Source organism: Zingiber officinale, chromosome 4B, assembly GCF_018446385.1.
Source record: "Zingiber officinale cultivar Zhangliang chromosome 4B, Zo_v1.1, whole genome shotgun sequence".
Classification (NCBI taxonomy): domain Eukaryota; kingdom Viridiplantae; phylum Streptophyta; class Magnoliopsida; order Zingiberales; family Zingiberaceae; genus Zingiber; species Zingiber officinale.
The window spans coordinates 2,934,384-2,959,162 of record NC_055993.1 but is presented as its reverse complement, the minus strand read 5'-3'; the positions used below and the strand labels follow the sequence as shown (position 1 = coordinate 2,959,162).

The following is a 24,779-nucleotide window of genomic DNA, read 5'->3' as shown; positions in this document are numbered from 1 at the left end:
GTTGGGATGTCCATCGCCACTTGGTTGAATCACTGGATGTAAGCTCGGCGATTTTGGTTCTTGCTTGATGGCGAACAAGCTAACGCTTGTTTTCGATAACGCCGCTGCTGGCGAAGTGGTGGAGGAAGGCCGCTCAAGTCCTTGAAGCTTGTGATGGATCCGTCCCGCAGCCTCCGGCTGAGCCGATCCCGAGAGCGTGGTAAGGAAGACTCGACATTTTGTATTGGTGGAGCGTGGCGGTATTATCAAACTTACCCAAATGATCATCCGGTCCGTTGTTCCATTATACTCGCCGATCGTAGGGGGCACGGAGTGCTTGGGCAGAGGATCTCGCAGAATGGCTTCCGAAAATTGACGGTTGGTCCGCTCGGGAGATGAGTCCGTCCGGGGAGCTTTCCCCTTCTTGTCATCCCGCCTTGGCATTTCATCCGAGGAAGATCCTATATCTCTTCGGGCTGGCGTGGCTCCAGGGGTGCGAAATAAGGCCCGGTGGAATGCGACGGTGGCTGGAGGTGCTTCCGCTCGGCCCCCCGACGCGGACGTTGCTTGTTGCTCCGCCCGCTCGGCGGATGCTTTTTCTTTGCTCCACGAGTTTGGCGGCCCTTATCTCGACCAGAGCGCCGAGTTCCTCCCTTGAAAGCGCCACCGCAGGCCGCCGCCCACCCCATTGTCTCCGCCGATCGCGGGCCGCCCCACAGACGGCGCCAATTTGATCCCGTCCGAACCAAGAGTCAGCGGACGTGACGCTCCAAGGCTCGCCGATGTAGGTCTCCAACTAGTGTCGAGATGTCCCATTATCCCGCATGTAAGTCGAGCCGGAAGGGATTCCCACGACCCTCCGACGCTCAAGTCGTAAATCACGATGAACAAGGTGGCTCCGAAGTCTCGAGTACATACCATCCTCCCCGTCGATGAAACCCGAGGTTCTTTATATAGAGTCGTGAAAGGTTCGCACGTGTACCAAGGTGCATAAGTGTCCCCTGTCCTATCCTAGGTATGCGGTCAGAAAGCTTACCGTCCTTTCCTAGGTACGCGGCTGTCAGAAAGTTTACCTGACCCATATCGCTACAGTCAAAGCATGCCCTCGATGGGACGGCAGAATCCCCTGTCACAAGATTTGGAGCATGACACACACGTGAAACCTACAGGTTGTTGGAGAAAGAAATCCTCTGGCCATTTCCTTTGCTCCAAACTTGTAGTCCGAGCGGAAAGATACCTAAACATCCGACCGGACATCCGCAGTGGTTTACTTGTGCTTTGTGGAGACTAACAAACAGGGGTGCTTTATGACTGTGATCGGTCAAAAGGTCAGCTCGGCCCATGACCTTTTTAACTGAGCGTCGGAACCCCGATTTGACAGGGTGCCTACCAACTATGAGTGCAAACCGGCCGGACCTTTCCGGGTACTCGATTCCATCGGCCGGCCGGCAGTCCAATCGGACCGGCCCTCTATGGCCGTCCGTCCGGTCGGACCACATTCTCCTCTGGGTGGGCGGCTGTTCCGGTGACTTCCACTTGGCGTTGACTTTGCAAGAAAAAAGGGGGGGGGCCCGCTCTTACTACCGGATCAGTCATCAACATATAATATTAGGAATACGACTACACTCCCACTAACCTTTTGATACACACAAGGTTCATCTGGATTTTATGAGAAATCAAACTGTTTGATCGCCTCATCAAAACGGATATTTCAACTCTTGGATGCTTGCTCCTTATCCTTAATGAGTAACACATCATTCAATTCTCTTACAAGAGATCCATATCTTTCAGGAATATTGCGTGTCCTACCTGATTTACGAGGAGGTTATGTCATAATCGGTTGTGGTTCTTGACTAGATATCTCATTAGTGTTTATTAGAGTCTCTTGAACTTCATCAAGTTCAACCATACTCCCACTTGCTTCCTGTAAGAGAAATTTTTTCTCTATGAAGGTAGCATACCTTAAACAAACACCTTTTGTTCTAAGGAGTGATAGAATTGGTAACCCTTAGTTTCCTTAGGGTATCCGATAAATAAACACTTATCAGATTTGGCGTCCAACTTATCTGATATAGTACTCTTCACATAAGCAGGGCATCCCCATATCTTCAAATAAGATATGAGAAGTTTCTTACCAATCCATACCTCATATGTAGTAGTTGAGATTGTCTTCGTTGAGACTATGTTTAGCAAGTAAATAGCTGTTATGAGTGCATAACCCCAAAAGGTCTTGGGAAGATCTGCAGGATTCATCATTGATCTAACTATGTCTAATAAGGTTCGATTACGTCTTTCTGATACACCATTATGTTGTTGCGTATAAGGCGGAGTCTATTGAGACAATATACCATTATCCCTTAGATAATCTATAAACTCTTGGCTTAAATATTCACCACCTCGATTGAATCGAAGTATCTTAATATTTTTACCAAGTTATTTCTTTACTTCACTTCTGAATTCTCTAAACTTTTCAAAGGTTTCAAAATTGTGTTTCATTACATACACATTCACATAACGAGAGTGATCATCAATGAATGAAAGTAATGAAGTAGTTATAACCTCATAATACATGAGTTGTCATTGGTCCACATACATCTGTATGTACAAGCCCAAGTAACTCATCGACTCGTTCACTCTTTCGAGAAAAAGGTAACTTTGTCATCTTGCTTTTTAAACATGAATCACATGTATCAAATGTATCTAATTCAAATGATTCGAGAACTGCAATCGTTTACAATTCGGACATGCATTTCTTGCTTATATGGTCAAGGTGACAATGCCACGAGTAAAAGATTAATTGATTATCTATTCGGGCACGTTTATTGCTCTTTTCGATATTGAGTACATCACTAGATATATCTAACGCATATATGTCATTGCATAAAGTTCTAGTACCATAAAGAACGTCATTTAAAATTATATAACAATAATTGTTACTAAAAGTTAAATGGAATTTTTTTCTATTTAAGTAAGAAATAGAAATAATATTGTTTATTAATACTGGAATAAAATAACAATTATCTAGTTCTAAGATAAGTCTATTAGGAAGCTTTAACAAGTATATTTTAATGGCAATTGTAGTAACCTTTGCTTCATTCCCCACTCACAGATTTGTTTCTCCCTTGATGAGTCTTCTGCTATTCCTTAACTCTTGTATGTCATTACATATATTCAATATATAGTATATGAGAAAATAATATGACAATCAATAATAAAAATACTTGAAGAAGATATGGCATGATACTCGCAACCTCGGACACAATAAGATATTAGGAAGAAAAATCTTCCTAATATGTTAAAGTTAAATTTTGAATTTCAGATATTTTTATTTATCATTAGAGGATTTTACCATGATATCCGGCCCGAGGACACAATTTACAAAACTAGAGTATGAGGACTTAATTCAAAGCATTCATTGACCTAATTATTCAAGGGAGTTGCGGATTCGGATTTGGATCCCGCAACCGATCCCGAACCTTCCGTCCCTGCTGTTTTCGTTCGAGTTCGATGAAGCCAATGTTGCAGCAGGCGCCTCCCCCGCCCATCGCGTTCCACGACAACCGTTGATTCAAAAGAAAGAGGATGGTTGGACCGTCAAGATCTAGGTCCCATACACGTATAATGTAGGGTAGGCGAGCTCGACCTGATCACATATAAAGTAGGTAGGCCCTCTCCTCGTGAAATGACTATAATACCACGCCGTTTTCCGACTTTGTAACAACAGTAGTAGTGGCACTTTAGTCATTGCATGTCGATAATACCCAAGCTGGCCCGCTCTTTATATACGGAATTCTGCATTAACCTCTCAAGCACTTCGTGATCAACTCAGCGGCTTTTTCGTTTCTTTCGCCTCCTTTTCGTGTTGTCTCCGTTCCGCTCGCTGACCGATGGCATCAGTCGCTGGAACTGCGTCCGCGGTCTCGGTTCGTCCGCCGCGGCGATTGCTGCAGGTAGGATTCGCTATCCACCTCGTCTTCGCTTGATCTGAATTTCTTTCTATATTCGCTACCTTGTTCGAGGTTTTTTGGTTGGATCTGGGTTCTATTGTTATTCGCCTTATGATTTCTTGGCATGCAGGGGTTTGGTAGCGATACAATGAATGGAATGACTGTTTTTTTTTTCCATTTGTAATCTCTTCACGGTCTGTTTCTTATTGCAAACAGACGGTTGATTTACGTTCAGAATGTTGAGCTATCAGGTGGAGTAGAATGCCTTGATTTTGGATCTGTATGCTATTTGATTGTGACTTTTAAGCTAATTAAACAACTATATCAACAATAAGATGGAGTCTGTTCTCCATGTACATTGCTTGGTAATGCGGGTTTATGTCTGGATTGAATAATTTCTTGTAGCTGTTAATTCCTTTTTCTTAGATTTCTGGTCTCGGTTGAACTTTATGATGCGAACTTCATCTGATATTCCAGGAAATAAAACCGTTTTTTTATATCAGATAAGTTTTCTGTCACACTGTGGAATCTTCAATAATTTATATCTGATGAGAAGGCGTTGCCCTTTTCATTCTTCCTAAGTTTCTCGCTGGAAATCCTAAATAATCATTATAAATGAGAGTAAAAGATGTTTTGAGAGCATGGCAGCTTCGATATCGCCATTTGAATCAAGATCTAACAAGGTGTCTCTTGTTTGGACTATTGTGGATCATTCCATGTTGATTAGCTGAAGTCTTATTGGATCATTCCATGTTCTCTGCCTCTCCTCCTTGTCAACCTTCTCGTCCTTTTTTCTCTGAATCCCAATGGTATGATGTCTAGTGCATAAACATTTAATTTATACAAAATCTACATTACCTATTTTCATCTCTGATTGATAGATTCCATTAAGCGAGAAACCTCTTAATTTAAGGAGGATAAGGAATCACACCCTCAACATCTCTTCATTGTTTACTTGCTCTGCCATGCTAACCTCATCCGGCCTTTATATTTATGCGCTCACAATTTACTATCGGTCCTCCCTTCCCTGCTTGCTCCAATTGTCACTAGCTGATTACATTCGTAACATTTTGTTGTGATGTAGTTGCAAGGCCACGTTTGTGACATAATTATTTTCAATACACTACAATTGTCCTTGTTTACTTACACTTAATGTGGTGATTGTATATTGCAGAGATCGTTTGAATTTATTCAGTCTACTTTCAAAACTCATGATGCACCACTCTTCTAATGATATTTATGCTTCTCTAATTTGAGCCAAAACTTTAATCATTGTAGAATGTCATGTATAATTTCCCTGTTTTGCAGGTTTCCAATGGGATCTCTGGTCTCAAATCAGTTTCCTTCACAAACCAAAGAAAGAGCTCTGTCTCAATCCGCTCAGCACCTCGCCTCAGAGTTTCTTGCGCTGTATGTTCTTTTTTGTTGTTTGTGTGCACACTCTGTACATGCAGTATTCTCTCATGCCTTATGCCATTTTGCTTATTTATTGAGATCCTTCTTTAGTGTTTTTTTAGATTTTTCTGAAAGTAATTTATCTGTGATAAAAATAAATGCTAGTTTGTAAAGATGCTAGAGAATACAACTAATGTTGAATGATGTGCCGATGACAACTATATATATATTTATATAGACGCCCACCAGTTAATGCTTCCCTTTATCGTCGAACTATGTTAGTTACTTTCTTCTTTAATATAATAATTAGTTTTAAAATGTTGGAGCTAGTAAATTTGATTGATCATCTTAAATCATTTCATATTTAGTTGCCTTGAACACCAAAAACTTCACCAAGGAGTGAAATGCCACATTAATACTCTATTCCCTCAATGTTTGATGTCATGCATCAACATGGAACTCCTTGCTATCATTACAAAGTTGACCTTTAATTACTCTTATCTGTAGAGTAAATGGTTAAACAAGCATTAAAAGAAGAATAAATTTGAGTCTTTTAAAATGGTTGTGCCTTGTAGACTAAAGAGATTCTATGAAATTATGATATGGTTGGTCATACTTTATGTCAGACTATTGGATTGCTTGTGGCAGATGAATTAGTTTTTATGATGGATCCATGCAGTTCTAGAAAAGCTAAAAAAGTGTTGGAAGCAGTTAGATATATTTTCGATGAGAGAAAATAGATTAAAAAGATAAATATGTTCAGACATGATTCATGAACAATGAATTTATAACTAGACAAGTTGAATGAGTAGAGTTCCAACATAGTTGTTGGCACTATATAATCTCATAATTTGTATTATATGTTGTGCGGGTTGAATCAATGATGAATGCCAAGAAATTTTGTCAAGTGATTGTTTTTCTCATTTCTTTCCTTAAGTTGTTTGACATAGGGTTGATGATAATGATTGTCTATGCAGCAGCAGATCACAAAGTGTTGTCAAATTTATAATTGAATAGTCACTATTTCCTATACTTCATGATTAACTAAAACACACACCTTGGTTGGAGGCATAGGAGTCAGCGGGATTAAATAGAATTTTGTTTAATTAAATTAATAGTAGATCTCAAAGACTTGGACTGTTGGACACTACTAGGGATATAAGTTCACACAGTTGGCCATAAGATTATCTTCCGATTCGCCTGTTGTTGTTATTGTATCTTTTGCCTAATGGATCATTATGCATTTCAAAAATAGCTTTATGTTTCCACAATCTCATTGTAGTTTTGTTGGAATCACGTACAATGCACAAATTATATTACACCACTGTAACCATGTCTTTGTCATTCCTTCGCGCCATGAAATTGTATTAAATACCATCCGATTCTTTGAACAGGCCAAGCCAGAGACTATGGAGAAGGTGTGCTTCATAGTGAGGAAGCAGTTGGCGATCGCAGATGACACTCCGGTCACCGGAGAATCCATATTCTCTCAACTTGGGGCTGATTCTCTCGACACTGTAACTCTCATAGAATTGAAAATTTCCTACATTACTTTCTACTTGATTCTTCAAAAGATCTACAAAATTCTAAGAATAGTCACATTGTTGACAAACATAAATTTCTAACGCAGGTTGAGATTGTGATGGGTCTGGAGGAGGAATTTGGTATCAGCGTGGAGGAAGAGAGCGCCCAGAGCATCTCGACGGTGCAACACGCTGCCGATATGATCGAGCTACTCTTGGAGAAGAAAAAAGCCGCCTAATAAAACGTAATTAGTGTTCGATATCGCAAACTTTTTGAGTTGCTGCCCTTTATCCGGCGTCATACAAATATTACTTTCTTCTTGCAAGAGCAAAATGCCATAAGACTTTCCTTTCTTCCCTTCATGGTTTGGTGTCATGTAATGAGATGGACTTCCTCCGTCATTCATTAATCAATGAATTCAACAGTGTTTTGTTTTTATGCAAGACCTTGAAACGCGCTTCTACTCGACTCTTTTAGCTATTTGACCTGCATTCTTTATCTTAATCCTTCACCTTATTATCTCTTTAAAGAGATCCAAGAATTAGATTTTGTAAAGAGTTGTTACCCTCTCCATCTAGCATTTAGTATTAATTATTTTTTTAAAAAAAATATTTCTTTTAACCTAAATATTATATCTTATATTTTAAATTTAAATTTTAAAAAATTAACACAATGGGCTTGTAACCTAAATATTATATTTTATGAAGGGGAGTTTTGGTGTAATGGTAAAGTTGTTGCTATGTAATCAAAAGGTCATGGGTTCGAATCCTGAAAACAGTCTATTGTAAAAAGGGATCATTCTTCGAGAATTCGCATGACGAGAGTTTCGTGCTTCGAGCTACTATTTTTTTTTAACACTATGTGCTTATGAATTGATGTGTAACATCTAATGATCTTGGTTTTGTTATCTTGCACACTTATTTATATTTATGAGCATTTAATGTTATTTTTAATTTTCACTTATTTAGCCTAAATCCTATTAACTTAAATTCTAAGTCACAAAAAAATTAACATTAAGTACGAATGAGCCCCTTATACCAAGTGGGGTAATAAGAGGAAAGAATAATTGACTTATAAAAAATAGTTTAAATCTTTTAGTATTATCCCTATTTTTATTTTTTTTAGTAAGACTCTAATATTTTTATAATTATATACACCTCTAGGGTATTTATAAAAAATTGAGTTGGGGCAACTATTCCACCCAAGCTATATGTGGCTCCGTCTTTGGTTGCGTGTGTAATATAATATATGAACGCATACGGGTAACCGACTTTCCTTCATAAAAAATTAATTTAATTTTTTATATCAGATATCAAATTGATAAGAACAAATATTACACTTAATCTTAGCTAAAATGTCACCCATAAATTGATTAAGGGTGTGTCAACCCCATACAATAGTGCAATGCTATGATGACGCTTGAGAATCCCAGCACCAAGTTATTGTAACGGACTCCCCTTTATAAAAAATTAATTTAATATTATCCTTGATATTAGCCAAAAAATTGAAAAAATTAGGCTTTCTAACATCACCGACACAAGATATTTATAGAAATTTCTCTGCTCGCAATGCTACTAATTCTAAGAAGTGAGACTAAAGAAAACTCTAGATTTCTAATTGATTAATGGAAAAAAATCTCAATAATACGTCGCAGTTAGTCTCAAACTCTAGATCCTTGATTGATTAATGAGAAAATTTTTCAATAATACCCCGCAACTGAGTCTCAAACTCTAAATGATTGATTGATTAATGAAAAAAAATTTCAATAATACACCATAGTTGAATCTTGAACTCTAGATCCCAGATTGATACGATTATAAAAAATACTAATAAATCTTGAAATTATTTTCAGTGTAAAAAAAATATTAACATAATTTTATTTTTATTTGAGACTTCATCAAAATTAATTAGTAAAGTAAACATATTCTTAATAAAATAATAATATATATAGCAGACCATTTTGCGGAATGGTGCAGACTTATCCTCATAACGAATCAAAACTTTTATATTTTAATTTTTATAATTCAATACAAGTGGATAAATTTTTATATTTTAATGAAAATTATTTGGTGGCATGTCACTTAATTTCTTGGAGTTCATTAGAAACATTAATCCAATGGAATTAAATGATCATGACGAGCTATTCTTGCAAACTAATTAATCAAACTTTGCAAAACAAGCATAAAAAACGAACTAGTATTTATTATTTAGAAACAAATATTATTCTATAATTTATTTATAGATTAATTATAAAATTCTTAAAAATAAAATATTAAAAATAAATAATTTAGTTCTTCAATTCATAAGTCAAATTTTATATAAAAATGCAACAAATAACTAATAAAATGTAAGATTTTATGTTTCTTTTCCAATTTCAAAATACTTGAATTCAGTCCCTCTATTAGTATTAATATGCACCAAATTTAAATATGGAAAACAAAAAGTCCAAAAAAAAAATGCTTTGCAAGCAAGTTGTCTGATCAAAACAAAATGACTGATCAAGACCTCTCATGATAAGCTTGGCACATATGAATAGATAAAAAACAATAGACACCATTTGACAAATGAAGATCACATGCTTGTTCATTTCTCAGGTTCGATCTTGATAATTGCATATATGTAGAGAAGATCATTCTGAACCCAGCTAAAAAAACCAATGAAGGCAAGAAAACACAACTTGTGTGTTCTTGCACCATGTATTTTGGCAGGATTTGCTCATGACTGCTTCTTCAGCAACTGCAAGCAACAATTTGACAGGCTGAAAAAACACCATGCATGTGTGCATCCTTAGCTGCATTTGAAAAGATACAAGTGTTGTGTCATTGCTGATAGGACAAACCAGAAGATTTAACCATGAAATCAACAAGAGAAAGAACAGATACAGAAGTATCAATGATAACAGCGCACAAGTTTATAGCTAACCCCTAGCTTTTAGTTGTTTATGACTAAGAACAACATCCACTTAGCTTACAGATCATAAGGAAGACATGACAATCATGGCCAACCTTTTTCTGTTTCTGTGTAGATAACTAACAATACAAACTACACAAACAGATGCAGGTAAATGAACAAATCTTGGGCCAGAGATGAATCATTATCGAAACAAGGAAAAAATAATTAAAAAAAAATCATGTCCTTTCACCATCATCAATATAAATGTTAATAATTTGCAATATGAGCAAGTTAGCACCCACCTTTGATTAATATATTTTTTTGACTGCTGCCAGACAATTGCAACTAAATTACGGATCATGTTTGACGCTTTCATATCTTAGGCCCACTACATATGCCATGGCTTGACCGTTTTCTCTTGTGGGTTCTCCAAGTAAAATTGTCAGGAAAACTGCTGGCATCACTTTCACCTTCATCTTTGTTGTGAAATAGATCAGACTTGCACACGATCGGTGAATCATTACTGATATCATCGTCAAATATAGATCTGCCAATATTCTTTTGCTCAGACAAACTTTCTTGGTCCACATTGTTAGATACAGACTCACATGCATCAGAAGGGTGTTCTTTCCTCTTCCTTCTAGAAGATATTTTTGATGCATCTTCTCCAGCTTCTACAGCCTTCATCCATTGAACATCACTCAGTAGATCAACATATACCACTTCCTTGCGAGATCGCTTTCCAATGATTTCACTGCTGCCTTGTGTACCCTGACCTAGTTGCAATTTGGCTTTGTCATTGTTAGTGTTGTGAAATACCCAATCAGGCACCTCATTTTCCTCCATCAGCCTTGACCTGTATCTTTCCTTCCGCCTTCTCTCTTCATCCATCCTCTCAAACAACCAAAACTCCTCCTCAGTTCGAGCCGCAAGACGGTTTATTTCTCTCTCACTAGGCACATCTGTCCCAAGTGAACTTGTACCTCTCTGCATTATCTCCTGCAGCATCTGTCGCCTGTCTTGTGCTGCGCAATACAAAAATAATAATCAGAAGTGTTAAAATTCAATTGAGAGAGATGATCATTAATAAAGATTGATATATGAGTTCCTAACACAGTGCAAGGAGAACAGACCAGTGGAGGTTGTATTGAATAATCCTGCCTGGATAACCTTAGCATCTATGCCCATCTTCTGCTTTGCACGTTCCAATATTTCCTCTTCAATTGATCCAACACTAATCAAAACAAAGACTCGTACCTCCTTCTTTTGTCCAATACGGTGGGCTCGATCTTCTGCTTGCTGGTCCATCTGAGGGTTCCAATCACTGTCAAAAATTATGACAGTATCAGCAGTTTGCAAGTTCAGCCCAAGACCACCAGCTCTAGTGCTCAACAGAAACATGAAATATGGAGAATCTGGAGCATTGAATTGTTTGAGGAATTTCCCTCGTTCTTCAGTTTTTGTAGAGCCATCAAGCCTGAGGTACTTGAAGTCATATAACTGCAAGTAGATCTCTAGAATATCAATAAGCCTTGTCATCTGGGAAAACAACAACACTCGGTGACCAGCTCTCTGCAGTTTCGGAAGTAATCGATCAAGCAACTCAAATTTTCCTGATGCTCTAACAATTTGTTCTTTTTGCCACATATTATAGTCCCCCACAAAGAGGTATGGATGATTGCAGCACTTCCTCAATTGCATTGATAAGTTCTGAAGAGATTTTGACTTGATTCCTGCAAATAGTGGATGAAAAATGTAGCAAAGGATAATTACTGCATAGCAAATGGAGGTCAAATACACAACATATCAGAGAAGAGTAGAAGACCAAACCTAAACGATCAAGGCAGTATTTTATATCATAAAATATATTAGATTCAGTAATACCTTATGTAATAGCATAATATGATAAAAGGAACAGTTATTCATGATCTATGACAAAACGTCTAGTTTTGTATTTCATCTTTATTAAAAAAATTAACAATCTAATTCCATTTAAAACTGAATGAAACAGATAATAAGTTAATTAACCTTTTACTACTCTCGTCCATGGGGGCAATCACTGTCAATACCCCCTCATTGTTGATGATGGCATCGATTGGATTGGAGGAAGAGGAAGATTATACACCATAACATGAAGAGAGGAAAATGGCTTCAACTTGCAAGTCTTCTTCTCAGTCCCTGTCAATTTTGTTCTCAATATTGACCCAAATCTGGATGTGACAAATTTTTTCCTTATTGACAGACATTAACTCCACCCTTGTTACTGACTAAAACTCCAAATTGAAAATTTTCCATAACTTTTGTTTCCTACCTCTTCTGTGTCCCTCACAATTTTCCTTATCCACAGGAAAGGGTTGCAATTTATGTCGTGTTGTGTTAATCATGTCATAAACAAGTCATGTCATTCAAGTAACTAAAAAACTATATAAAATAATTATATATTTATTAAAACAGAATTTTATAGTGTAAAATTATCTAATCCATCTAAAGAATTGAATATAAATCAAATAAAAAATATTATTATTTAAAACAAATTTTCTTTATAAACAGATTAATTCATGTCCGCCCACTTATCTATTTGGGCCATCTCATGTTACTTTCGGATTTTGTCTCTGTTACATGTTTCGGATTAGGTATGTTATCAGACCATGTGTAATGTTTTGCTAGTGACCCATAAGCATGAAACACACTTTTCTAAAGTCTCTCAAAAATTCAAGCTTGAAGTTTGTTCCATCTAGACTCATCAATAAGCATAATACCGAAACATAAACTGATACATATATAAACCTACAACTACAGAAAAATAATTTATTGCATTATCAAAAACACTAATAATGATAATAACTATATTTCCTTCCTCTCTCTTTTTTTTTAAGTTGATAAAATTTATGAGCAAATCATTCATATATTATCAATATTTTTCTATTACTTGTCTTATCAAATACTTATTATCTAGAATTGATCTGAAGGACATAAAACTACATCCATTTTCAGAACCCCACCCCCCCCCCCCCCCCCAAAAAAAAAAAAAATCTTACCTCTTATTCTTGTAACAATTGATCCCAACGGGATGCCTGCTAGAGGGTCACAGAATTACTATAATCAAATAAGGGATCAATTCCCAGTGGGCGCATACCCTTAGGGAAAATCCCCCCACCCTCTAGTCACTTGGTGGTAGGCTATAAGCTAACCCGTGATTTACCTCCCTTCACATAACGTGGGGATGGGTTGTGAGAGGTGTATGGATGAGCGTAACCACCTTTTGCTACAACAATACTTTCCTAAAATTCCAAGGTGTGACTCTTCCACTTAATCCTCAATAATTTATTCAACCAATTAAATCTTAATATCATTCTAATCATCTGAAACTTTCTTAAAATTTTATTGAATAATTTAGTCAACCAAACAAAATACTGATCTTGTGAAGTTGACCTTTTTTCAAGATTCAATTAGATATTACCGAGTCCAACATTTTTATCTCCCTTTTGTTTTTCTTTAATCTCATTTGATGTTGCATTACAAAAAATCTAAGATTTTTCAGCTTACCATAAGTTTTAATCACCAAAGCTAAAAAAATCTGTAACATCCTTGTTAAATTATATAAATAAATTGTTTATCTGTACTAAATCAATGGCCGATTGTCCTAAATAGAGTTCATATGAAAAAAAAGGTTCCAGATTGTTGCCAGAGGTGGTTGGGAAAACAAAATCTTGAGACACTGCAAACATATCCTCGCAAAGTTCAAAAGCTTCATTTTATGGTTTAAATATCGATAATTCAAGTTTTTTATTTATAATTTGCATTCGCACAAATTCCAATCTGGAATTTACAAAGACAGAAGCCAGGAGTCATCAAAATTATATTACAATTACCTGTACATTAGAATGTGAAGAATTATTAGAAAATGTCATCAGAAGAATGTATGTATCAAGCCTGACTCACCAGATTCAAGTCCAACCCTTCCAAGATCAGTGACTTGCAGATAATATGCTTTCTGCCATGCAGACAAATCACATTTTAGAATGACTTGTGTTTTCCCTGGGAGATACTTTTCCACCTCATTTTTCTTCCTTCTTAGTAAAAATGGCCTTATAACCTGAGATTTCAAAATTGTGTTACAGTTAATAGTATGAAGAAGATACCAAATAGAAATAATATAGTGATTACTCACCTGATGCAAACGGCGAATGATCAGCAACTCTTCCTCATCTGTAAGGGAAAGTTCACATTTATCCATAAATGGTGCATTAAACCATTCCTCAAAATTTTGTACTGAATTGAATATACTCGGTAGAAGAAAGTTAAGCAATGCCCACAACTCCTGTAAACTATTCTGTATTGGAGTGCCAGTCAAAAGGAGTCTGCGGCGGATACGATATCTGAAATAAAAGAACCCTCCATCAAATAGGGCATTATAGAGAGATGATTAGCTGATAAGAAATGAAACTTAAAATTTTAAATTACACTGGAAATAATCTGGAGTTTCATCATGAATGTATTTCAATCACTTCAAAGATAAATTTATACATAAGAAAAACTATCTACAAGCAAACCAAACTCAGAAAATAAAATATTTTGAAGAGATCAAATTTCTATTATTTAAAAAAAACACTCAAAATGGTACCAAACAATGTTAAATCCAAAGTCTAAAATTTTAAATTTGGTTCAAGGTTAGAGTTTCGATCTCCAACTGAATGAGATTGTATAGGTGTTGTGCTGACATGTTGAGACATGGTGTTGGTGGCACTGATGAGGAGTGGAATCGATGAGAAGGAGAAGCAGGAGAAAAATATATATATAAGAGGAAGAAGAAGAGAAGGCTTACATCTGATGTCGTGAACCAGTATGTCCTCGCTTGCCTGAGTAAAGATCTCATTTTGAGTGATAGGGCTAAGCATAAGTTTAATTGGTTAATGGGTTTTGTGTTTACAAGTTAATATATAATGGGCTGTGGGTTAATTATTCTATGTTTTAGAAAGGAGCAGAGCAACAGTGGCAATCCTTCACACTCATTAGATGCAACCTGTGGCAGAGAAGTGAAGCAACAACAGCAGGTAGCGAATAGACAGCGAGCAAGTGCGAGCTATAGAGTTTGTGAAGGATCTGTCAGTAGTGCTAGGCTCATTTCGGTTTTGATCCATGGGCACAACGAGATGTTACATTCATGCTGAATGGAACAGAAAAAATTTCAAGCCATGAGATAAACTACCCACAACAGAGTAGAAAACCCCTTCTAAATGTGTGCTTAGCAGATTTACAGAATTAACAAGTAACCATCAGATGTTTCATTCCACATCTACCAATGCTTTATGCATACAATTATATTAACTCAAGATCTATTAACCATGAAATGTAGGGAACTAGTGAAAAGACTTCCAAATTTTGGCATAATTATATCGACCACATGAATCACAACTCCTCCACTGTAGGACTGTGTAGCAGCAAACAATACATGGACTAGTCATCCCAGATTTTTTATGTCAGATTTTTCTCTATTCTGCTCAACTAATCCTCACTCATTGTTGGTCATAAAAGCTCCACTATGAATTGAAGATGCATTTCGCCTTTATCAGGCAACAAGAAAAATGGGACTAAAGAAGCAGAAAAGAAGAGAAAGGAGATCTTCCAGCTCTCACTAATAATTTATTAGTCACTTTTCTCACCTAGTTTTCCTAATAAAAACAACAATCAAAAAATGGATATTTTCCAACCTAATACTGTTCTTCCCATCTGTATGGCAGATAAAATACCATCTTGGATAGATGCTTTACCATTACCTACTATCAACACGTATTCAGTACCTTGCCCTGAGATCAAAAGTTGCACATCAACAGTTTCTTCAGCGAGTTATTAGTAATAAAAAAAAAAATCTACTTTTGCCATATACCTATGTTGAGCAAATACAGTGTATGTCAGAACATTAAGATCTAAGTCGAAGCACTTTATTTCCATATACCTATGTTTCTTCAGTGATTTATTAGTAATAAAAAAATCTAATTTTACCATAAAACTATCTTGAGCAACAGTGTATGTTAGAACCTAGGCCACATAATGAAATTACAACTGGAGAGCATACCCAGACACAAGCGTCCTGGCAAGAGCACACTCGTGGTTTTTCAAGCGGTGTCCTTCATCAACTATCATGTAGTACCAGTGAATTTTCTTTAGAAAAGCTTTATCTCTCATTATCAGATCATAGTGTGTGTCATCTAATTTTACCATAAAACTATCTTGAGCAACAGTGTATGTTAGAACCTAGGCCACATAATGAAATTACAACTGGAGAGCATACCCAGACACAAGCGTCCTGGCAAGAGCACACTCGTGGTTTTTCAAGCGGTGTCCTTCATCAACTATCATGTAGTACCAGTGAATTTTCTTTAGAAAAGCTTTATCTCTCATTATCAGATCATAGTGTGTGATCATCACGTTAAATTTTCCTTCTCCAGAATATTCTTCCCTCATTGCTTTCCTTTCATCTAGCCGCCCATCATACAGTACTGCTGTGACACTGGAGACAAATAAAACGTTGACCTTGTTGTCAGTAAAAAAAAAACATATATTCATGTTAGAACAATTTATTGCTACACTATCCACCTGGGCACCCATGCTGAAAATTCATTAATCCAATTAGGTAATACTGCCTTTGGAGCTATAATCAAATGTGGGCCAGTGACACCCTTGTTTTCCATCAAATATGCAATGAGTGCAATGGTCTGGATTGTCTTTCCAAGACCCATTTCATCAGCCAAAATACCATTCAAATTATTGTTAAACAGCGAAAGCATCCATTGAAGTCCTTCTATCTGATAAGGTCTCAGCTCCCCTCCTTGAAGTAGTGTTGGTTGTTCTGTTACCTGCAGAATCCAAACATGATTTCTAACATTCCAATGGCAGAAATGCACAATTAGAGGGGGTGAATTGTTCATAAAATTAAAAGTAATACAGCGCTAAATTACTAATTTGAGTATCAGGAAGTAATAAGAAACCATTAGTAAAGGTTATCTAAATATAATTCCCTGGCCAATGAACTCCATTGAGGGCATCATCATTAGTCAATCAAGAGCCATCAGATACCTTTCATTTGTTAGTAATTTTTCCCCATTTTACCTTTAAATTATATCACCTTGTTTAACTGTTGTATCTTTAGCTCTACCCATGGATATATGGAAGAATGACAACAAACTATACCTCCAATTATTGACCTAACCTACCCATTAATCATTCATCCCTCTTGTTCTACCAATTCATTTATATTGGAATCACTAAGTTATGTTTCCTTTTTTTTTTGACACCTAAATAAAAAGTGACTATAAATATTTGTGTTAGAGTTATTGGATGATTTAAGTTGTTAATTATGTATCTTGCGGGTTCAATCTGAAACTAGGTGTCTTGGTTATAGAATGTTATAGCAAGTCCTATGTATATCATGTCATGATTGTCTCTAAATAATAACAATAGAAATTTTCTCAACTTTTATCGAAGTATGGTCTCTAAAGATTAAGATTTCTTTTCTTCAATCCCCTGGAGGAGGCCACCAGTTTAATATAATGGCACATTCTCCCCTTTGTCTACCACCATAAACCCCAATTTTATTTCGTTCCTCAAATCTCTATATTAATTAGTTATATCGATATTACTAATATTTTGATTAATATTGTAAATAGCTGTATCATTGTTAGTGTTGAAATAATTAAAAATTAGAAGACTAATTAAGTTATCTAATTGATTGATATTGAAAATAACAACACCATCAATTAAATTAATCATTTGTAAATTAACGTAGAGTAATAAATATTGATATTTTTAGTATTTTTAGTATTATTAATTTATTATTTCATTAATACTAAATAAATACTAATTGTAATACCATATCAATTCTATTTATAATATTCGTAATTTATATGGATTATTTAACTAACTATATTATTCTTTCACTAGCAATAATAATAGACATATCAATTCTGATAATATATCAAGTTCAGCTCAGCCTATTAATCACAATAATAATTATTTACTAGCATAACACAGGAATATGTATAGTTTTTTTTTTATCAATTTAATCCAAGCAAATCTACCCATCCAATTGACCAACACCTACTTGTTGGAAGGACCAATGCCTAATTTTTGGAAGATACCAATATTAATTTCAACGACCATGTTCCATCAAATATCAGGGAATTACAACAACCAGAAGTTCTTTCAACTCTATTCCACAACCATGCTTTGCTAATAACACAATTCTATATACTGTATGAAACACACGTGAAGCACCCTCTGTTTAGTTCCATGCCTCAAGAAATTAAAAACATGCTAAATTCAAAATTCAACTTCATAACAAAGTAGCAACTGAAGCAACAAAGCAAACTTCTAACTATCATATGAAAGTTTTATTGCATTAAGCAGCAGTGTTATCATGTAAGCAGCAACACGAGAGGAGATAACATGTTTCATAATACACTTGATTATGTTACAGGGACCCAGAGGAGTTTGGTTTATAACTAGCATATGTAGATCAAAAAGTATAGTTAAATGTAGAGTATTAGCCATTGAGATGTACTAACATAGAAAATTCGTATTGTTAGATGGATTCCAGTGAAAAAAAAAATTCTAGTATCAGAAGATGTCATGCCAGAGACGCAGAAGTATCTTTTAAAGTTGTAACACTTTCTGTTGGACTAACAAACTTATGCGTAAGGAACTCTCATAACTTTTTTTAACCAACAAGGCCAGTACTGTAGTTCTATAAATGTAAGCAGCATGATCAGTGATAATGAGCTGATCCTAGAAGCCATCTGATCACAAATCAACTTGTATCTTTTGATAAACAAAAACAAAGAAAGTTGAATATGGGATATGACTTCTTATAATATACCTTTTCCTGTATTGAATGAACAGCAGAATTATATTGGCGCTGTCCTTCGAGCAAATCGTTTGCTTTTTCAAATTGACCGGAATCAGCATCAATAAAATCATTGTCATCATCTAAAGACAACTCCCCTGGAGTTTCACAATTAGAGACAGAATTCTTTTCAGATTCTGAGTCTTTGGCTGCTTCATTGCCATCTGCATCCTTCTGCCGCTGTACTGCAGCTCCAAGACACACAAGAAGTTCATTGGTCTTCGACAAAAGCATCGTCAAGCGTTCATTTTTGCTTTCTTCTACCATCTTCATGTATGCTTCTTGATCATCAGCTTTCAGTGCTTGGAACCTCAATTTCTCTGCACGTGTGGCACGTTGCCTTTGCCTAGCATGCCATGCCTAAATACACTCATAATGCAATTTAAAAAATAAGTAGAAAACAAAAAGAAGAAAAATGAATATAGAAGTATTTTTGTGGAAGTTTCTAGAATCTCTCTAGGAATAGAAGAAGGATGTTTAATTATAAGTTCATTGCATGAATTGTACTAAGTAATAGATTCTTAGAAAAACCAGCTTAGAATTGGAACAACAGGTTTCATCCACTGAGAAGTTCAAAAACAGAGAAATAGTTATTTGGACCTGAATTCCATCATTTCGTTGCTTTCTTCTTTTGAGAATAGCTTGTGCTTGTAACTGAAATTCACGGGCAGAATTAAGAATTTCAGCAAAAAATTTCCTCTTCCTGATATCTGCCTGGTTTTTTTCATCCTCTTCCAACCTCGACATCCTCTGGAGTGAAAATTTTTAATAGGAGAAAATTTAGTCACTCTTCTGTGTCTAACAATAGGCAATCTCCAACTAATTGCATTTGACCATTAAAACTGAAAAAAAAAAAAAATCTAAAATTTACTAATTGTGAATATAACCTCTGTGTATCTTTTCTTCCTGTGACGATCATCAGCTTCAATTCGAAAACTGTCACCAATACCATACATGCTAAAAGGATATCTTAATCTCATCATTCCCCAATCAAACAATTGTTTGTCAGGGTGTGCACATTTCTCATTCAACCAGTATTCTGCACAGACATCAGAACGCACTTTCCTCTGCAATTCTACTAACTGCCGAAGAGACGAAAGAAATATTGACCATGAGGATGTTTAGTTATAACAGTTAATATCAACTCACTATTATAGATTCTAGTAACAGTGACCAGTAACAACAATGAATAACCGGTAACAACAATGAATATTTCATATCTGTAAGTCCCCTATAGAAGTCATCAGAACAAGAAAAAATACAGGAAGACACTTGACACAAGCAACTCAGACTTCATAATTAATGTATTAACTTTGAGAAGTTCAAATGGGTAGATTCATATCAGCTATTACATATTTAAACCTTTACATTCACTAGCAATAAATCAACATGACTTTTGAGAATGCAAATTCCCCAGCTAACGGACCACTGACCAGGGAAAAAAAGATCATATGTCAGATTGAACAAGTTTTAGTTAAATTGTCTAAAAGAGAGATCTTAATCTACCATACTTGTTTAAAATAAATATTAGATCAATTATTTGGTACAAACAACAAAACAATTGGCATGGGTAACCAAATGCTGCAGTAACCCAAGTATCAGCCATACCAACTCATGCAATTGGCACAGCCATCACTAGAAAGCAATGAAATATGTGTTTACAATTTCCAAATACCACACCATCATCATCATCGCTATGATTAAGCCCGTCTTACAACTATTTGGGATTAACCACATGGATCATCTACTTCCATTGAACTCTATGCAACATTACATCATTAATAATATTCAAATCTCTTAAACCATTTTAGTTACATTAGTTAGATTTTTCTTTAGCCGCTCCCTGTAGTTAGATTTTTCTATAGCCGCTCCCTGCATCCCTCATGCCTTCAAATTTTTAATTGATTTAGCTTATCTAACTATGCAATGATAAAATCTACTAGTTATCTTTAAAGATGTCTATAATCTTAATCTGTTTTCACTAAAATCATCCTCTATTAGAGCTATGCCCAATTGGTCCTCGATAAAAGTTATCAAGAATTTTTATTACATTTTCTAATAATCTCTCACATCCATCATAGCATTTTAATCAAATTTACAAATACAACAAAACTAAAAAAGAAAGAAAAAAAGGCCCACTGATAAAATTTTCCAATGATCTAAAAGGCCAATGTATAATTTCATGGTTTATTAAAACTCAAGGATATTTTGAATACTCTCAAGAACTAAATCTGATCACGACCATCAACAATAAGATGGAGGAATGTGTCTATTACATGAAGATGGTTGACTTTCTTATAACAAGCCTATAATTTCTTATTTATTAATTCATTGAGAAATAATGATTAATTGGTTCTTTTATTGTAAGTGTACATGCAAACTCGAGTAAATATGCAAAAAATCCCTCATCATAAATTATCAAAGCTTAAAATTAAATTCCATTTTTTCCATGGAAAGTCACAAAAGAGAAACACAATATGTGCATCAAACAACAATTAGGAGACAATCTAGGACATGAGTGCATAACAAAATGAATAAAAAATAAAGACAACTCATTTTGAAAGAGAAAAAAATTTTCACGCTCAGAATTACTGATAAGTGATAAGGTTTTGTTGTTACCTTTAAGCCATAAAGCTCAAGCAAACACTTCATTTGTAGGTCTTCCCCCATGGTCACTGGTAACTCTGAAAAACCAAAGAAAAAATATATTTGTTGATAAAAGAGAAGGCATGTGGTTGTTTCTTTGACATCATGGGTATGTCCTAGTTATTAGGCAACTAAAATGTCATGTTTAAAATATAGAACCAAATTACTAAAAGGTTGAATAAACAGAAATTTCAATATTTCTTAAGCCGAAGAATCATAAATAACAAAGTAATAGGTGTCACAACCAAGTCTATCATACAATCATGCTGGTTAAGATTAATAGATTCGTATATTTTTCTTTTAAATTAAAAGTTTGCAGTAGTGTCTATCCCACAAAGACCAAAACCTTTTAGTATGAGTGTGTCCTTTTCCTCTACAAAATTCTCATTACAGCAGCAATAAGAAACAAGATGTATTTGCTTGCAAAAAAAAAAAAAATTATCAGCCTTTCCTATAGACAAAAGTCATCTTTATTACTGTCATCAAACTGTGTTCTCCATCGAGAAAATAGATAGTAAAGAGTGTGACTTGGTGGTTTCTCTTTCCAAGTATTTGAAGATTAAAATATTTCCTTGTTATTATTAGATAAGAGAGATGACAAAACCTTTGATCCTTGATGTAGAGTCATAATTTTCTATATAGACCTCTGGTGATAAAAACATTGCAATATTTTTTTTTCAAAGGAAAAAAAAAAGAGATAATATAAGACTGTTGAATGTAGCATGACATCAACATTTTAGAACGTATCTTACCTACCAAAAACATAATTTTTATACAAAATTCTCAAGAAAAGACAATGAACTTGAATTAGTTGCTTTGCTCAAAGGTAAACATGGTAGGAAAATCAAATTACCTTCAAGTTCTGTAAGGCGATGTTGAATTAAACTATTAAAGCGACTTTCTTGTGTTTCTCTCAATGCTGAAGAAGACATATGACTTAGTTGCTGCTTCAATAATGCATCTTCTAGCTCTGAAATCAATGTTCCACTAGTTGAATCTGCAGGAATCTGTAAAGAAATGTATAAAGTGTACATTGTTTTTAATCAAAGGATTCAATGAGGAAGTATATATTCTCCAAAAAGAGAGGGCAACTATACAAATTGTCAGTACTGGGCAACAGAAAAATTATCACAAGTATTATGAAGGAAAATGGATTTTGAAGAAGACTAGAAGTTCTCTTGAGGGAGGATGAACCAAATATATAGGGTGTGCTTTTTACTTTGAGTCATAGACTCCCTTCTCAATATATGTTCAAGTTGGATTTGGATGCCAACTATTTTAATGAGGATGATACTATTATAATGAAACATAATTGCTTGTAATATCTGAATTAACTTTCACTTATTTTGTAAATGGATATCACTCATTTCCAGTTGAGTTTTCCTACTCATATCCACCTTCTAAACTTGCATCATATATTTGAGAAATTTTCAATACATGGGTTGGAGTTGCCAAAAGAGCATCAGCAGATTGAATCTTGGAAAGTGATTTAGACTTGAATATGTCAAGTTCATGACCACTTTAATGAACATATAAACTGGAAATGATGACCACAGTATGCCAACAGTCTATATTGAATATATCAACTTCTTATATTGAATAGAAATAATGAAGGCTAGAATCTACTTTCCAACTTCCTTCACACTTCTAATTTAACTACGCATGTAGCATTTTTCTGATCTTATGATACGAAGGACAACTTCATTTATGACTAATAAAATAAGAAATAAAATTGGACACCATCAGTTTAGCAAGCACCTTTACCTAAACAAAGTTTTCCATTCCTTTTCAAGATTGGTAAGTTTGTGACCTGGTTCGCTGATCACAAAACTATACAAACTTCTCTAGTTCCCTATAAAGCATTTATGGAAAATATAAAACGGCAAATGATATCCTATCGTAGCCACCATATGTTATGTCAATAGAAATCATGTCATTTAACAGATATGTCGTGCACATTTTTGCACGTAAGAATTAGGACAAAAACATCATTTAGAATCAAGACAATCAAAACTAAAAATCTAGTTAATGCAATCCGAGACAAAGTTCGAACCGAATGCTATACTTTCACATGTTAATCTTTTATGTCCACATACTCGCACATCTCACTTTTAACAATTAGAAACGTTGATGTACGTGCATCAGAACATCAGTTGTTCAACCAAAAAAAAAAATCACACATGCACCCTAAATACATGGTCCGTCTGTTCTCATATTTTGGCGAGCATTCCTCTATAAGGATGATAATCTAAGTTTTGACCTCACGATCATGTGACTTCATGTACCAAAGATCTAAGAAATGTATGCTCAAAAACGTAGCAACTCTGTAAAAGATGATTTTTTTTTTCCAAAATAAGTTCTTGTCGAGCAGCAAACAAAAACGAAAAAGAAGTTCATTGCTATCAAAACCATAATTTTCTATAAGAATCAAGCGATATAACGAGGATTTCCAGACGACCTCTTCGCCAGATGAAGGAGTGCCACCGTCCGCGTTGTCCACCTCGTCTTCCGGAGCCGGAGCACTCTCCTTTTCCAACTGGGCCTCCCTGGACGGAGGTACAGAAGAATCCGCATGGTAGATTGAGGATACGGCTCGGAGTACGTCGGGCGGCAGGGGGAGGTTGCGGGATAGGAGATTGAGGGACGCGATGAGGGTCTTGGTCTCCTCGACGCGGCAGCCCGAAGGAGGCTGCAGTTTATCAACCGAAGCCGCCATGGAGGCGGAGGGAGGCTTCCGCGAATCACCGCTGCTCCCGATTCGGCCGTCGAATTCAAAAAACAAATCTCAACGAATCACAGCGCGCTATTTCTCCTCCTCCGGCAAATCTTTAAAATTTATTATGATCTCGCGCTCGGTTTGCTTTCCGCCTCGATCTCCTTCGTCCCGAGTTTCTTACCGATTGAACTCGCTCGCTCCTTTGTTTTTTTTCCCCTTTTTGTTTTCCCTTTTTCTGTAATATTATTTTTTAAATAAAAAATAAAAAATAAAAAATAAATCTCTTCTTCGAAAGATGGGATTCGGATTCGGGCATCGGACCCGAAACGATCTAACCCGAAAGGTCCTCCCAGTGGATCATGAACTAGGTCACAGACAAAACTGAGCCGGCGATTCGGCCGAGTAAACCGTTCCAGGAAAACCGGACGGCCGGAAAAACCGTCCGGTTTGTCCGTGATTTTAGAAAAATAATTTTACCGTTATATGCAACTCGTGGTATGCGTTGTCGTGGTCATTGGGTGAGGATCGGGTTCGATCGCGTGTGAGTCGGTTTGACCAAATCCAAGATGGGTTAAGCCCGGACCAAATTTTATTTACCGTAATATATTTTCTTGCAATGGCATTCATTAACGGCATTTTACTTAACCCGCGTGAGCAGATTAGTATTACGCGATTCAAATTTTAAAATTAAAAAAATTGCTCAGAATTCGCTCCTAACAAACTATTCTACCTCATTAATTCCTATCTTAAAACAAAATTATTTTCACTCCTTACGTAT

The 24,779-nt window shown here is 35.7% G+C and overlaps 2 protein-coding genes and 1 pseudogene across 3 annotated transcripts; 1 reads left to right on the top strand and 2 right to left on the bottom strand.

The window, feature by feature from the left end:
* The first annotated feature begins 3,792 nt into the window (after positions 1-3,792).
* LOC121974440 (acyl carrier protein 1, chloroplastic-like) lies at positions 3,793-7,283 on the top strand. Its single transcript, XM_042525502.1, has 4 exons — positions 3,793-3,929; positions 5,235-5,336; positions 6,716-6,838; positions 6,952-7,283. The coding sequence occupies exons 1-4, from the start codon at positions 3,867-3,869 to the stop codon at positions 7,081-7,083; spliced, it is 420 nt and encodes a 139-aa protein (XP_042381436.1). The 5' UTR covers positions 3,793-3,866; the 3' UTR covers positions 7,084-7,283.
* A 935-nt stretch (positions 7,284-8,218) lies between these two features.
* LOC121979024 lies at positions 8,219-8,362 on the bottom strand (annotated as a pseudogene).
* A 931-nt stretch (positions 8,363-9,293) lies between these two features.
* On the bottom strand, positions 9,294-24,212 carry LOC121974439 (probable ATP-dependent DNA helicase CHR12). Of its 2 annotated transcripts, XM_042525500.1 has the most exons (14): positions 23,744-24,212; positions 22,139-22,292; positions 21,259-21,323; positions 19,527-19,721; positions 19,240-19,389; positions 18,613-18,999; positions 16,335-16,594; positions 16,105-16,248; positions 15,814-15,888; positions 13,909-14,116; positions 13,680-13,833; positions 10,871-11,470; positions 10,040-10,762; positions 9,294-9,636 (listed from the first exon to the last, which is right to left on the bottom strand). In XM_042525500.1, the coding sequence occupies exons 1-13, from the start codon at positions 23,999-24,001 to the stop codon at positions 10,110-10,112; spliced, it is 3,303 nt and encodes a 1,100-aa protein (XP_042381434.1). In that variant the 5' UTR covers positions 24,002-24,212; the 3' UTR covers positions 9,294-9,636; positions 10,040-10,109. The 2 variants fall into 2 exon arrangements, with proteins under 2 accessions (XP_042381434.1, XP_042381433.1); XM_042525499.1 differs by lacking the exon at positions 15,814-15,888 and having other exon boundaries at positions 16,030-16,248.
* Between the last annotated feature and the right edge of the window lie 567 nt (positions 24,213-24,779).